The 17,384-nt window shown below is 40.1% G+C and overlaps 1 protein-coding gene across 1 annotated transcript in view; it reads right to left on the bottom strand.

Moving 5' to 3' along the window:
- LOC308105203 (uncharacterized protein) overlaps nt 1-17,384 on the bottom strand; it is a gene marked incomplete at its 3' end in the record, with an annotated part of 438,556 nt that overhangs the window by 55,211 nt on the left and 365,961 nt on the right. The window contains exons 27-33 of the mRNA XM_080455838.1: nt 16,528-16,653; nt 16,314-16,440; nt 16,004-16,090; nt 15,816-15,887; nt 14,579-14,620; nt 13,902-13,987; nt 12,837-12,930 (exon numbers count right to left, since the gene is read on the bottom strand). Coding sequence (XP_080311964.1) covers nt 12,837-12,930; nt 13,902-13,987; nt 14,579-14,620; nt 15,816-15,887; nt 16,004-16,090; nt 16,314-16,440; nt 16,528-16,653 — 634 coding nt within the window. The remainder of the gene's footprint in view (nt 1-12,836; nt 12,931-13,901; nt 13,988-14,578; nt 14,621-15,815; nt 15,888-16,003; nt 16,091-16,313; nt 16,441-16,527; nt 16,654-17,384) is intronic.

The following is a 17,384-nucleotide window of genomic DNA, read 5'->3' as shown; positions in this document are numbered from 1 at the left end:
GTCGACTTCCTGGAACTGCTGTTGACCGATGAGCTGCTGACTGAGATATGTGAGCAGACCAATTCGTACGCAGGACACAGGAAACAGAGTGATGAACAGCGTGATCTGCCATATTCCAGAGGCCGTGTCTGGAGAAAGTTGACGGTGGTTGAACTGAAGAACTTCCTCGGCCTGTTATTCCTCACCGGAATTGCCAAGAAGCCTAGGCTGGGAGACTATTGGTCCACTGATGAGGTCCTCGCCACGCCATATTTCCACAAGGTCATGGCCAGGAACCGGTTTCAAGTCATCCTCAGTAACCTACACTTCTGTGACAATGAGACCGCTGACACTGATGACCCGCTCTACAAAGTGCGCCCAGTCTTGGACACCCTACTTGGCAAATTTCAGGAAATGTTCCAGCCCAACCAGAACATCAGTATCGATGAGGGGATGCTGTGTTGGCGTGGGCGCCTTTCCTGGAAGGTGTACAACCCGGCCAAGCCAATAAAATACGGGATCAAATCATACATACTGTGTGATTCAGTCACAGGCTACTTGTACAACATGAAGCCATTCTGTGGTCAGACGGCCACCCTTCAAGATACCATTTCCTTCCTGCTTGCGGACCTCAAAGGTTACGGTTTCCGTCTATTCATGGACAATTATTACAATTCTGTCAAGCTGTGTGACTACCTCCTTAGTGTCCAGACCCATGCGTGCGGGACCCTGCGCAAGAACAGAGGGGAGCCACCAGATATCAAGAGCCTGACCAATTCCAAACTGGCCATTGGGGACACTGTGATGCGTCACACGGAGGATGTGATGGTGGTGGCATGGCGCGATAAGCGAATCGTGAGGATGGTCACCACACTCAACCAGAACGACATGGCCACTGTTCCAGTGAGGAAGAAGGGCCACAGTGGTCGGGTCGAAATACAGAAGCCAGTGTGTGTCGTAGAATACAACAGGTACATGAATGGTGTGGATAAGTTAGACCAAAACCTAGCCTACTATTTGTTTGTTAGGAAAACGTGCAAGTGGCCCAAAAAGTTTGTTGCTTACATGTTCCAGATTAGCCTCTTCAATGCTTTTGTCCTCTACAAAGCAAAAAATCCTCAGGGCACCTGTTTCAACATGTACTATTTCATCCTCTCCATTGTAAAGTCCTGGACCATCTTGGGACGCTTTAGTGGGGCGGAGGGAGGAGAGGAGGAGAGAGGGGGAGAGGAGGAGAGAGGGGAAGAGGGGGATCGGGAGGAGGAGGAGGAGGAGGAGGGGTGGTGGGGCGAGCCCCCTGTACACAACCCGAGAATGAGGGCACCACACTACGACCCTAAGAGCCGCCTGAATTTCAATGTTGCAGAACATGAAATGTGCCTACTCCCAAGAACCCCCAAAAAAAAGCACCCAGGTAGGGATTGCAGGGTTTGCAAGTCCCATGGCCTGAGAAAGCAGACTAGGCACTACTGCAGATCCTGTCTGGTCCCCCTTTGTGTAGAACGGTGTACAACACTGTACCACTCAAGGAAAAAATACTAAGCCAGAATAGGCTAGTGTTCATGTGGTTACAAACCCTATTTTTTTTTTTTTAGAGCGAGAGAGAGAGAGAGAGAGACTTGCACAAATTCACACAGAGAGAGAGAGAGAGAGAGAGAGAGAGAGAGAGAGAGAGGCTTTACACACATACAGAGAGAGAGAGAGAGAGGGGGGGGGGGGGAGCGAGAGGGACACAAACTCATATAGACAAGCAGACAAAGAGGGATAGGAGAGGGTTAGGGGCACATACTTATAGAGAGAGAGAGAGACAGACAGACAGACAGGGAGAGAGACAGAGAGCAAGAGAGAGAAAAACAATTGAGAGAGAGGTAGAGAGAGAGAGAGAGAGAGGTAGAGAGAGGTGATACAAACAGCAGACTGTTCAGAAAGTCATCTCATGGTATAACGTTCATGTGGTTACTGTATATACTTGGAAGTACAACCGTGAACCTCTTTTTGTATTACTTTGCACTATTTTTTTTATTACTTTGCACTAAACTATCTGCTGTATATAGTGTAAAGTGTGCTGTATACTGTGAAGTACAACCTTGAACCTCTTATTTTTCTATTTTGCACAGTGAAAACAAGCCTTAGGTTTTCTATTGTTACTTCATATGCTGCTGTCTGGTTGGAACCTGTACACAAGATGTAACAATAAAGTACAACCTTGAACCTTTGAACTTTGATTTATTAGTATGTATTGTTATTTGAAATTAGCTGAACTAGAGGCACTTGAAATTACCCATAGGAGTGAAAACAAACCACTGAAGTATTTTCAAAAGCGTTTTTTTTTTTTTCTCTCTCTTTTTTTTTCTCTGACTACTGTCACTGAAGGCAAAAATAAATGTCAAATTGATTTTCAAATTTTTGAAAAAAAAAAAGGTGAAATAAAAGGATTTACTAAAATGGCCATAACTCTTATTCTAGAGAAAAAGTGCTGTTTTTGGTGAAATCAAGCTGTATTCAACAGCCAATATCTCAAAAACAGAACATGCTATCAACTCACTTTTTTTTCCTGGTTAAAGCAGAGAGTCCAATCTTTCTTTTGAGATATTTGGTGTTTACATAGGAATACCACAGACAATTCTGTGGTCCTTGAAAGATGAGCCAGAAAGCTTGAAAATCCAGGCACTGGCTGTACCCTGTTTTGAAAACACCCTGGCACTCAATGTGTTAACAAGCGTCGGAAAAGCATGGTTGGTTCCAGATATATTCTTCTGAAGTTTTAAACAGAGATACAGAGTTTTATACACAGTGTGCCATCCGTCCAGGGTTCATCAACATGTCCGTTCACGGACAAACGTCCGTGGTAAGACATGTCTATGTCCGTGGCACATTCTTTATTTTGAAAAAAAAAAATCTAATTATAGCCCATATATTTTCTTCATTATAATGTAAAAATGTGGTTGAATAACTTTGGTGACTCGTAAAGTACCATGCTCATTAACATGTTGCAGGAGATCAGGGGTCATCACGTTACGGACATTTTTTTATCAATATTAGATTTTTTTCACAGACATACAAAATAATTGGTGAATAATTTTACGGGAAACCCAAATGACTAGCGCTAAATGTAAACTAATGGACTCGTAATGTGCCATAGTGTCTATGACAGTGTGCTACACATTTTGAAACTATTAGACTAGTACGTGTACATCTACAAGCTCACAACGAAACACATTTGTCGTGAGTGAGTGCTAATTCAAGAAGGTTAGAACAGAAGGGCCCCCTTTGTGCCCCAACAGTTTCAGTAGGCATGAGATCTTTCACTTCCTTAGTTTATGTATTTTTCTCAGTTCTCTGTCTGCTGGAAATGTCTTGTCAAATGACTTGTGGTTTGTCCGCAAGTGTCTTTCCAACTTCTCTTTCCTCACCATCACGTGCAGTTCTTGCTAATGAGACAAATACTTACTATAGAATAATGATGAGACAGCTCTATCCAGTTCCATGTATGGTACACAAATACATGTGGCTGAGATTTCAGTTCCTTTTTCTCAGTTCTCTGCAGGGGCGTGCTGGGAGGGCGCGTTTTAACCCAGCAACCCTATGTAAATTACGCCACTGCTGAAAAACGTCCCAGCCCAACAGTAACGTAACTAATAATTGGGCCGCGCGACGCGGACATTACCGTAATAATCCTAAAACGGGAGCAAAAAATATTTTTTGCGTCCGCGCCGTAAATGGCGCGGCCGTTCTGGAATTTTCCCGAATTTCCCAGTGGCCAGCACGTCCCTGATGTTCAGAATCATTCATCCATTCCGGTTTAGTCAGCATTCAGCAGGGCCCCTGTCCTACACGCAGCCCTTCGGCTGGTGGGACAGCACTCACTAACAAGTCACATTTACGGTCAACTCTTTATACTGTAGGTTCACATGTGGGTGGGGGTCAGTGAGAATCCCCCCACCTAGAAGATCAAGCTCTTGAGTCCTTTGATCAATGTCTCTATCTGTCTGCATCCTGCATATCAGGAAGCTTGGGAGTGAAGACAAAGGCCAGACCTGTTGTCTCTCAGGTTAACAAAGGCAATGTAAATCGTACTTCACACCTAGCAGCAGCTGGCTTCCTTTTGAACAACAGGTCAGTGCTTGAATAGCCCTGAAGTGGAGACAGTTAGACTGGGTCTGTCTACAACACATGGCTACTCCTGACTTTAGTAAAATAAAATGTCAATCTGGTTTAGATTAATATAGGCTACTTGGGGTCCAAAATATACGATATGATCTATTGCCAACAACATGTGATAAAGGGTTCAAGCACAAAGCAAGTGAAGCAGAGTTACGACTCGAGGGTGTTAAAGATTCTACAAATGTTGCTATAATCAGTGGTTCTCAAACTGTTTCATGTCAAGGACCCCCAAGATGATATGTATTTATCCACGGACCCCTATCTCAAAATATGTTGTTCCAGGGACCCCCCGGAAGCAAAGATTTGAGTTACAAATGTTTGCTTTAAAAATATATATATATTCAAAGATTTGCAAAAAAAAAACACGATAAAAAAAAAAACAGATCTAAAAGCTCACTATGAGCTTGTATCTGCTATTTTTGAATAGCCAAAGTATAAAATAATGGTTGCACAGATGCGTTCCCGGTCTTAATGAGTGAAGGTGGTGACAAGACATCCACTCAGGGCCGGAGTGGAGCTCCAAATCTGGCCGGGAGATACACACCCACCCAGGCCACCCCGTGGAATATCAGGCGCGCGCGCGCAAAGCGCGCACCGAGGGGGGGGGGGGGGGGGGGGGGCCCATTTGTTGGGGGGGGGGGGCTTTCATTTTTGGGGGGCCTTTACAGTTAAGTTACAACAATTTCACATGAGAATGTATCATCTGATGTTATTGTTATTAGCCTTTGGGGGGCCTTTACAGTTAAGTTACAACAATTTCACATGAGAAATGTATCATCTGATGTTATTGTATATTATGAACGTCTTCCCTCCATTAACATAAGACACAATGTACTACAAAAGAAAACAGTCAGACAATCTACAGCGCTGCAGCAGACAGCAAAATAAATCTACAATGGATAAAGTTTTTTTGACAACTAATACCAAGGTTGTTATTGTTGCAGCTATAAGAAAAGCCATGTCAACTGGTGTTCATGTTATTAAAAGGGTCTAAGTCTGAGGGTACAAAATGGAACAAAGTGTTCTTATAGCCTATCAATAATATCAATCATTTATCTGGCCTCCTCAAGCTCCCCTGGTATGTTGAGAAGAATCAGTGGTGTACAGTAACTAAGTACAGTACTTGTACTCAAGTACTGTACTTAAGTACAATTTTTAGGTATTTTTTACTTTACTGGAGTATTTACAATTTTCAGTACTTTTACTTCTACTCCACTACATCTCAGAGACAAATATTGTACTTTTACTCAACCACAATTATTAGAAAAATTGAGTTACTAGTTACTTTGTATATTTTGATTATTATTACAAAACCACTTCAGCCCTGGCCCCTATATACATTTCGGCCATTTGAAAATAGCAGATCTGCAAGCTCACATTGTGAGCTTGTAGATCTGCTATTTTCAAAAGATGTTCATACATTGTGAAAATGGGACATTCTGCAAAATTAGTACTTTCTACTTTTGGTTGGTAGTACTTTAAGTACATTTTGATACCAATACGTTTGTATTTTTACTCAAGTACATTTTGAATTCTGGACTTTTATTTGTAGAGTAGCCTACTTTTTTCCACCACTGAGAAGAACCAGTGTTTATAAACTTACTTGTTGTTGCTGGAGCAATGACTGCACGCTGGGGGCTCTGAACATTTCAGTCAGTTTGTAACATTTAGCTCCTTCCTTGGCTCTTTTTGTCTTGTCCCTTTCCCTTTAAGCTCCACCTGCCCTCTTTTTCTCTGACTTTGAGGGAATGGGGTTGGGGTTGGGATCCATAATATAACGTAACGTTACACTAGTTCATTTATTTGCTTAGGCTTTGTAAACAAAAATTGCAAATGACAAATAATTTAAATATAAGAAGAAATGACTGATACCAATAATCCCCCAAAAATAATATACTATGGTCAATAGAAGGTGGAGTTCTCTGCATCAGGATCCTGATCCACTCCCTCGTAATGGATCCACACTGAGGCCAAACACAAAGGTCATAGGTCACATACCCGATATCGGTCACCCGATACACTGGGGCCTGTGGGGTGGTGGGGAAGATTATGATAGTTTAGCGCCCACCTGTGGTATGTTGGGTCAACTACGGCCCTTTGTGAGTGATTCAGATTGCACCTCTAATGTGCAACTGTGTTCAAAGAGGTTAACAACTAACATTAATCCATTAAGACCAGGAACACATCTGTGTAACCACTTTAATCATTATTTAACATACGTTTCAACATACGTTTTTGTTTTTTAGGTTAGGATTTAGAAGACATTTGTCGAATCCCCAGAAGCAAATATTTGTGTTACAAATGTTCCCCTTAAAAATATATATATTCAAAGAGTTGCACACATTTTCATGATTTTTCTAAAAAATTTAGATCTACAAGCGCATAGCAGCGATTATGACGCGATTATATCATAATTGTGACAGGCCTGTCAGTGACATTTCAATCACAGATGAGAAAGAGAAAGAAGCAGTGGATCACTCTGCTTTCATTTCTAAATGATTCTAACATGAAGGACCATCCAGTCCAAAGGAAACATTTTAAACAGTTTTAGTAATTTTACTTTTGGTACTTTAAGTACATTTTGATACCAATACTTTTACTGTCTGTCTGTCTGTCTGTCTGTCTGTCTGTCTGTCTGCTGGAGAACCCAGTACCCCACCTGTCTGTCTGTCACAGCCTTCTAGGGCTCTAAAGGTCCTATACTTTAACTAAATGTCATTACAGTTCTCAGATAGCGTCCATACTCACTCAGAAACGTGTTGAAATGTCTCACACACTCTCTTCTCCTCCAGGCTGTGTTAGTTAACCAGCCACAAGTCCATCTTGTTATTATTGTCAGCTGGTTATGGTAGAAATACTGAGTGAAAACCCAGCTCCAAACACATAAACATGCTGATACATCCACACTGATATTAATCCCTAGCTCTTCATCTACCAGATTATTGAATGTATAAACATCTCTGTTTTCACCTGTTTCTCTCTCTCTCTCAGACTGTTTTCCTTCCTGCTTTTTTTTTTGTCCCACCTCCTGTCAGAACCTGCTATGTTGACTAGAGTTGATTGACACCTGGATGCCCAATGACATTGCTTCCATGAGCTTTGTATAAATGACCAAGTAGCTGCATGTCTGCTCCCTAGTGGGCCCGGTGCTTTAGCCAACTGGTTAGTGCAACTGCCAGTGAAACTTTAAACCTAGGTTCAAAACCCCATTGGGACACTTGTCTATGATTGTCTTTGATGTTCGAAGACAAGTTAGCCAGTAGCTTGTTGAATACATCTGGAATCATTTTTCACTTATGGTGTCGGTGGCACAAAATATAAAAATGTATTTCTATAAAAAGTCAGCTGGACAGAGTTCTTTCAAACATAACCGGCCACCGTTACTTCTCAGGAAACCGGGGGTTTATGTGTAGTGGTCCTCCAGTACCTTGATGGAACGGGACTTAAACCTGTGACCTGTCTGTAGCAGAGGCAACCGATCAAGCACACCACACCATTGCACCAAAGGCATATTTGGGCCATCAGCAGGTGTCTTCTAATGCTTTTGAGTAGATATTTAGTATTTTAGCCTTGAAAATTCCAAAGTACTCCAACATTGAACTATAGGAGGACAAGGATTTGAACATGGAACCTCTGTGATGAAAGTCAGTACATTACACCACTACACTAACACTCAGGCACTCATGGCTCTTGTCTCTTAGGACTGTTCATAATGTACTTTTTCCCTTCCTATAAATGTAGTGGAGATTCATACGGGCAAATCCGATTCATGTAGATCAGATTTCTATATCTATGCAATGCTGTACAGAAGATAAACAGCACGCATTTACTTCCGGGTCAATGTGTTTCAAGCATGTGCAGCAAAGGACCCAGGCACTGCTGCATTCCGCCGCCTGGTGGAGGAGGTGTGTAACTGTTACTGACCAATCGATTATTTATCAAGAAGATAATACTGAGTTTTCAATGAAATGACGCTCTGTCCAGCCTCAATGAAAAAACTTTATTTATTTCAAATGCTAAGTCAAAACGTTAGAAGTGAATACAGATGTTTACATGGAGACTGGTGTGTTATTATATTAACCCATTAAAACCGGGAAACAATCTGTGTCATTTTAGATTTTAGCTATATATATACACACACACACACACACACACACACACACACACACACACACACACACACACACACACACACACACACACACACACACACACACACACACACACACACACACAGCAAAAAAAATTTTTTCCAGAAAACTCTCAGGATTTAGAACAGTGGTTTTTGAACAGTGGTATTCAACAATAGCAGATATACAAGCTCGAACAGCTTGTGAGCTTGTACATCTTCTATTTTTGAACATTTTTAATCTTAGTTATTTTATTTTTATTTTTATCTTCTGGGGGGCCCTTAGCACAAAACATTTTCAGATGGGGGTCTGTGATGTGGTCCGAAGACATTTAATATTATGAACATATGTGGATGCCCCAAATAATGTCTCTGTTACCCCTGGAGAGGCTAAAATATGAAATATTAAGGCAGAGGTATGTTTGGAGGTATGGCCACCCCCTGAAGCTTTAACCACTTGATTATTATCTTTTGTTCTTCATTTTTGTACTAGGCCTACTATAAATGTGTCTGATTATGTGTGTGATTTTTTTTATTTTATTTTTTTTAATTTTTATCCCGTGATTTTTGTAACCCATTTTTTTTCACCCGGTGCCAATTTCCTAAGTGATCCTGGGCGCTACACCAGCCCTACACCAGCATTACACCAGTCCCCCACAGTAGGGAGGCCAGGGCCGAGCTCATGCTTCCTTCAGGCATGAGAGCCAACTGACCTTCTTGTCACCTGACAGGGGGGAGTTTCCCTTGTTGGACGTAGCGCGTGGAAGGAACACGTTATTCCAACCAGTTCCCTTCCCCTCCATCAGGCGCCCCGGCTGTCATGGGGGAGGCGGTATAGTGACCAGGATTACTACATGTTTTTGTGAGGGTATTAACTACCCTTGGAGACACGGGGAGAACTTTCGCCAACCCCACCTAGGGTATGGGCGCTGATGACGCGGAGGAGAAGACACGCCCCCAGCGCCCACAGCGTCCCCGGCGGGAATCGAACCCAGGACCTTCTAGCTGTGAGGCGACAGCGCTACCGACTGCGCCACCGTGCCTCCCTTGTGTGTGATTTTCTGTACATTATTTTGTATGTAGGTCTGAGTCTGCTGTTCTCTTGTCTAATTGTTTCATTGAAAAATCTCAAAATAAATGATATTATAGAATTCATAAATTGATCCTGCATCAATACAGTAAACAGACGTAACATTATAGAATTCTACCACTGTGTATTTATGCTGCAGGAAAACAACAAAAATGATGGAACTCACACACAATTTCACAAACACATTTCACCCACTTCTTGTAAACCTGTGATGTGACCATAAAGTTTATTCTGATATGATGGTAATCTAACAGAGGTCCATATCCTCATATTACTACAGAATGTCATCATACAACTCATAGGTGTAGATGTTACCAGTGTTGATGACCCTGAATGATGCATGTGAACAAAACGAAATGGAATGAAACAAAATCAGATGAATCTAACCCCATGATATTAATTAACAGTCAGTGGTTATAAACAGTCTACTGTGTGGTAGTCTAAGTCAAGGGTTCCCAGACTTTTCAGGCCGTGATCCCCCAAAAAATAATATTTGAACAGGGAACCTCCCAAAATAATCATATTTGAACTGGGGACCCCCCCCCCCCCAAAAAAAATTTGAACAGGGAACCTTCCAAAATAATCATATGCTCTGAGAGGCATTTGTAATTGTAGGCATTACATTTAGTTTGACTCGGTTCCACTGATAAATAAATATTGTGAAAATAGCCGATCTACAAGCTCACAACGCCTCTCAGTGCGAGGCGTTGTGAGCTTGTAGATCGGCTATTTTCACAATGTTTGCTCTTTCTTAAGTAATATTTGACAATTTGGGCAAGTTGGTATTAAAACCAACTTACTTAAAAGTCTTAAAAGTCATTAAATTGTAACTTTAGATATGTGCAGATACCCTGTATACACGTATACTGTATGTTGTATAACATGGACCAAAACTATTCCTCTGAGCCATGTCCTGACAGTCTGACTCACAGAGATGTGGTGACTTACAATAGGCCTATAGATAGATTTACAATCATTTGTAACAGTCCTGCTGTCTTAAAAGTTCCTCCCTCTGAAACACTAGTTCCCTCTGCTGGGTAGTCTGTGTAAGGAGAAATTAAAATACAATGTAGGAACAGAGGGTGTGTTTCTTAACCTCACTGCACTGTGGAGCAGGGGTCTTCAACAGGGGGTCCTCAGAGTTACTACAGGGGGGCTGCCAAATGTTTGTGTGATAGTACCTATTATTTTTTTTTACATTAACCACTTGAACCCCAGCATTCCTTTTCTGAGGCGAACATTAGCCGAAAATAGCAGATCTACAAGCTCAGAGAGTACAGAGGACCAGTGCACATGTATCTGTCATACTTCACTGAAGTTAGAAACACAGTAGAATTCAGTACATTCATTCTACTATTACACCACCAAAATGTAGAACGCCCACCATCAGCCATCAAACACTGTGAATCCCTCTTTCAGAACCGCCATAACAGAGCATCTGTTTCAACAGACCTAGATAACGTCTTCTAGCTTGACACCAGTTTTCTGTAAATATATTTTTCATTGCTCCTGGTATTGATGATTTCTTGTATAGCATTGTATGTCTGATGACTTGAATACATAGGACCACAATGGAACAATGGTTTTCTATTTGCAAACTGTTTTGCAAAGTATTCAATCAATCAATCAAAACAGGTCTTACAAATCTTACAAATATAAAACTGCATTTTATTATCACACCAAGGGTGTCAAGTTCACATTCTGTACAAGAGGGACTGAAATTTACAAAATGTAATGAAATGTAAAATGACAGAAATTTACAAAATGTAATGAAATGTAAAATGACACTGTGTACTGTACAGTACAGTACATACAGTAGAGCAGGGTCTCCATCCTTGGGTCTGTGGACCATTCTCTGGTGGTCAGTGGACGATTCATTCTCTGGTGGTCAGTGGACCATCCATTCTCTGGTGGTCAGTGGACGATTCATTCACTGGTGGTCTGCCATTCCAGGCTGCACGCAAATGAGTTTAATGTATTTGACATACAATATTCAGGGACACGGCCTACTTAACAAAACAAAGTAAGTTACCAAGTGCATTTTAACACAGAGGCTTGTTCAACTTCTTCCTGTTAATCATTCAGTGCCAAAGACGTGCGCACATCCTAGTTTTAGCTATTTTTATTAAAAATAAATATATATATACAGATTTAAAAAAAAAACGATCTTCAATTTACAATTTAAGCATTTGGCAGATGCTCTTAATCCAGAGTTATTTACAGTAAACAAGGAAAACATGAGGTAAATGAGGTAATACATCAAATGCATGGCAATAGAAATCTAGGATCATAGAAATTAAGATCATTCTATCAATATCTTTTTTTTCTGTACAACTGTAGTCTAGCAGAAACAAGTGATATAAAAAAGGTTAATGATCATTTCAAATGTTTCTCTCAATTAAAGTGCAAATCAAACAGACGTGTCAGTGGAATAGTTGTTGTCTCTTCATTCATCTTCAGTGCTTGTTTATCTGCCAGGACCTTCTGCTGGAATGTGTTTATCTGCCAGGACCTTCTGCTGGAATGTGAAAAATTTAATAAAAAGCCTGTCACACAGAACTCCAACAGACTGGACTGAAAGGGGGATTTGAAGTGTTTTGCTCTTACCCAGATCGTTGAAAAGACACGACTCGTGCTCCTGCAGAGCCTCGTAGAATGCTGATATTGCTGCAGTTCCTTTTGGATGTACAGTGAGAAGCAGTATTCTCATTTGAGCTTGCCTGGTTGTTGCGTTACAGATCTCGCTATAAGTCTCAGTTGTGACAAAGTCTTTTCCAAAGAGGTCATCTGCGATACTCAGAACCGCTGTGACGCGTTGAATTAGACGACCCCAGTTCTTCTTCACAAAGTTAGCTTTCATGTCTGTCAATACAAAAGTCAGACTATTATACTGTATCACTTGACATCTGCTCTCATAAAAGTACACGGCACTTGTTTAAGTTTAATGACACAGATTATAAAACATGAAATATCTTATTGACGATTAATTCTGTAGTTCGTAGTTTGATTTCAGGGTCAAATATACAAATGAAACGTTTTACAGAACTAAAAAAGAAATATAACTGAAACTGTATTGCATGCTTATGAAACTTACTAAAACTAAAATCATAAAGTAAATGTCTTTTTAGTCATTGTCAATATTTAACACGTAGGCCTAGTATTTCGGGTGGATTACATTGGACTACAACTTCCCTTTATTTTAGCTGTGGCAGTTTTAATTCATTGAATAATAGTTATTACACAATTATTATCTTATTACAAAAAACACTAGACACAATATTCAATGAACTGATTCACTAAATTACATCATCAATAAGCTGAACATCTGACCAATTCAACATATTTGTCTTTATTTGATAACCTTAGTAACACTGTTTTCATTTAAATGTTAAACTCTATTCCTCCAGTACATTACGTATGTTAAAATAAGTGCTGTAATAATAGTTTGAATGATATTAGAAACAGGAAACTAACCTGCAACCTGCATTACACCTTCAGCCACTGTTTCATCATCACTGAATCCACCAGAGAGGCTTGGTTTTAATGTTGTTGCACTGGACACATCACTCTGTATGGAGGAAAAAAATAAATGTAAACTACATCTGAATAGACATTATGGATGCTTATATGGACATCCATTCATAATTGAATTAAACATAAACACATAGGCTATAGGGAATTATCAGTAGGCTGTCCTGAACAGATATGTTGGCAATATAAATGTATAAATATAAATATGTGTTTCTGTTGTCACAAGTGTTTTTTTCTGTTACTTTGGAGAAAAGCACTATAAATGCAGTCCAGTGAAGTGTGTGAAGTCACACTCTTATTCCGGAAACTAGAGCAAGTAGATCATATATTATTTTCTGAAGAAAAATATTCTCAACCCAAGTCACTCTCCAAAGCCCAGGTTAAAACCAGGTTACTGTGACAAATGCATTATTTGCATGGAGTCAACATTAAACTCTAGTTGTGAGCTGGTACTACAATCAGTAATACTGACTCAAGACTAAATTGCAGAAACATCTCAAAGGTGTAGCTTTTGTTCCAAAGGACTGCCAATTCTTAATTAACAGCGTATCCAGATGAAGGTTGATTTATGAATAAATTGTCAGTATTACTGGAGCATATAACTTCCTGGAAGCGTGTTAAGGAGCATTCCCACCGCAAAATAAAATATCTGTCGTCGCTTGAATGTTCAGTGTTGGTGGTGGGGAAGCGAACGTCGCCTCAGTTGGGATTTTCCATCTGGAGCAAAGATACAGAGCATTTCTTTTGCATCGCCCCATTCGCCTCGTTCTCGTCGCTCGATACAAAGATGTTCCATGTCGTGTCATTGCATTGACTTTGTACTGTATGTAATCGTGCTGCTTGAACATATATTTGATCTCAAACAAACCCTCAGACACTTCATTAGGTTGAGTGACAGTGTCATGTGTCTAAAGGACCAATCTGTCTTTGATTAAACATTATATTCAATTGTATTATTATTATCTTCAATCAGCTCTGTTACTTCTGAAATGTCCCACTTATATTTACCTGAACATGATGTGAGTCAGGCTCTGTGTTTGGTTCTGACTCAGGATGAAGAGACTGCTGTTCTTGAAGAGACACTGTAGCCTCACCTACAGACAACAATACATAGTTACATTACACTGTTCTTCTAGAAGAGACACTGTAGCCTCACCTACAGACAACAATACATAGTTATATTACACTGTTCTTCTAGAAGAGATACTGTAGCCTCACCTACAGACAACAATACATAGTTACATTACACTGTTCTTCTAGAAGAGATACTGTAGTCTCACCTACAGACAACAATACATAGTTACATTACACTGTTCTTCTAGAAGAGATACTGTAGTCTCACCTACAGACAACAATACATAGTTACATTACACTGTTCTACTAGAAGAGACACTCAACTACAGACCAGAATACACATCAGTTACATTGTCTGTTGTGTTCTTCCATACATATGTGATCATGGTCATCTGTTCCACAACTAAAAGTCTAATGTTGCCTTTGAGTTTCCTCATGAAAAGTCTGCATGCATGGCATAATTACTATAATACTTGCCTTCTGCCCTCAGAAAACTAGAGGTGTGCTGAACTTGGAAAAAGAAGACCTCAAATATTCATTATCTCATTATCCATTTAATTATTCTGTAGTTGTTGGTTTGAGGTTCAAATGTACAGCTCAGAGACGAGTACCTGTTGTTTGAATAATCCAAGGTTCTCTCACAGCTGATGTACCTGAGAGAAAACAAGAACCGTTGATATTGTAACAGAAATGACTTTCATACTCATGATGTGAAGAAAACAAGCAGCTTCTAAAGCCACACTATGCATCAATGAGTCAATGGAGTTAGTGATTTAAACCACACACACACACACACACACACACACACACACACACACACACACACACACACACACACACACACACACACACACACACACACACACACACACACACACACACACACACACACACACACAAGCAGTGGCGTAACTGATGACAATTAGAATAATTGAAACAGCAGATCAACCGGAGCCAAGTCTACACACTCTCATACAACACAGTCAGGGATATCAAGTCAAAGAGAGCACTGCCTGGGACCTTGACTGCATTTTTACTGTTTATACTACTATTTCTAGTCTTAAAGCGAGCCCACATTGTTTCTTCAGGAACAATATTTTCTAGTTATTATTATTATTATTATTATTATTATATAATTATATAATTATATTATTATTATAAGTATGGCAGATTACAATAAGTGTTTTTCCATTGGCATGGCAGGCACACTAAAAAGGCCCTGTTAGGGCAACCACACTAATAAAGTCGGACACGTACTATAGTCTGGTTGCCTTGTTAGGGCAACCACACTAATAAAGTCGGACAAGTACTATAGTGTGGTTGCCTTGTTAGGGCAACCACACTAATAAAGTCGGACAAGTACTATAGTGTGGTTGCCTTGTTAGGGCAACCACACGAATAAAGTCGGACAAGTACTATTGTGCGGTTGCCCTGTTAGACCAACCACACTACCTAAATATTGCAGTATGCCTGTCATATGAATACGATAAGGGCATCACTGATATGTATCCCGATATTCAATATTTTGATCACAGCAGGATTGTTGATAGTTGTACATACTGTGTATACAATATATTACAGACTGTTTCACCTTACTATTTCATTGTATTCTATTTCATAGTTATCTACACTGTTGGGGAAGGTTGAAGTACTGTACAAGGATTTCACTGCCTATAATTCTGCTATCAGTTATTGTTATGTGTCAATAAACACCTCGAACTTACTATGTACTGTATGTGAGGAGGAACTGTGTTCATAAATGAGCTGCCAAGCCAATGATGACTGGATGATTGTTCTTTTTTTGAACATGAATTAAGTAATCTAACGAGTAAGAAAATGTAAACTCACCTGGCTGATGTCGGAGAGGATGTTTCTTACTGGTGATTCCTTCATCTGATGCATCAAATCTCTGTTTTCTGACTGTAAGAGAGATGGAAATTACCGTCTGGTTCTACAATGCTGAGAAGCCTGATATCACACAAATTGAACAAAATAATAATTAGTATTAAATTGTAAATCAAATTGATCACACTTACAAGTTTTCCTTTTGCTCGAGCTCCGCTGAAACTGACCAAATAGTTGTAGTTTGCTGGGCGTTTTCTCTGTGCTGCCTATCAAGTCACCTAGACACAAGAACAACAGATAGGCATCATTCAGAAATACACTGCATAGTTAGCAAAGCAAAGTGTGTGTGTGTGTGTGTGTGTGTGTGTGTGTGTGTGTGTGTGTGTGTGTGTGTGTGTGTGTGTGTGTGTGTGTGTGTGTGTGTGTGTGTGTGTGTGTGTGTGTGTGTACATACATACACACATTCAAGTAGACAGGTGACTGTGTATATATGGTAGGTACCTTGTCGAATGGTTGCAGTCCATGCAGCAACATCAGAACCACTCACTTTAAGACTACATTTGAATGGAGGTGGCTGCTCATAGTATGCTTCAAAGAAACCAGTTGATTTCGGGGTGAATGGTAAGTCCTGCACAGGCACATATTATTAATAATTAACTTCATAATAAATACATACAACATGTTCATAACTACACCTATCTACACACAAACACACCTCAGGATCAATTTCTCCACTTGGCTCACTCATCAGATGGTAGTTCCCATCTTCGACTCCCAGTCGGCAGAAGGTGTTCTTGTCAACCGCACTGAAACGTCCCTTCTTCAACTTCTTCTTGATGTCCTGCCACACACAAGGACAACAGGTGGACAAGGTGATGACAACAGGAGAGAAGGAGGGAAGGGAAGAGGCAGGGGAGTAGGGAACGATAAAAACAAAAACAAACAAGTTATATTGACAGGTTGTCAATAATATTAGTAAGTTCAACTTTTAGTCAAAATAAGAACACACTGATGTGATGTGATTCGACAAGTCATTAATCATTCAGAGCACATGTGAAATAAAGTCATGTGTATTGTCTTGCAGTAATAGTCACATAGTTTGATGACAGCTGGTCATTGATCACTATGGTTGCTAGAAATGTAAGCCTGTAGTGACATTGTGTTCAATGAATACAAGACAGCTCATACTGAGGCATTCTTAATCTATTCTATTTTATATTTCTCTTGATTTCTGCATATCTCTGGACTGGATGTCGTGGTGAAAGAATAGTCAATAAAGACACTGCCTGTAGTTGTTATTTCAACAAGACAGATTGCTACCAAAAATGAGTCATATCTGATGAGTCAAAACCAAAGTTAGACCGACTCTGTGTGGACAGATAACCAATAGAGGTACAAGTACTGTGACTTCACACAATATAGGCAGGAAAGAGGGAGTAAACAGTTCGTTATTGTTTACAGGTAGATCTGAGGATGATATGCATTATACAGCATCCTCTTTTCACTTGTCGGTGAGCTCCTTTACAATCTATCCAGAGCTCTAAAGGTTTATGATTTGAAAAGTAAAAAAAA

Source organism: Gymnoscopelus braueri (assembly GCF_963280865.1).
Source record: "Gymnoscopelus braueri genome assembly, chromosome: 17".
Classification (NCBI taxonomy): Eukaryota; Metazoa; Chordata; class Actinopteri; order Myctophiformes; family Myctophidae; genus Gymnoscopelus; species Gymnoscopelus braueri.
This window is presented reverse-complemented; position numbering and strand designations above follow the sequence as displayed.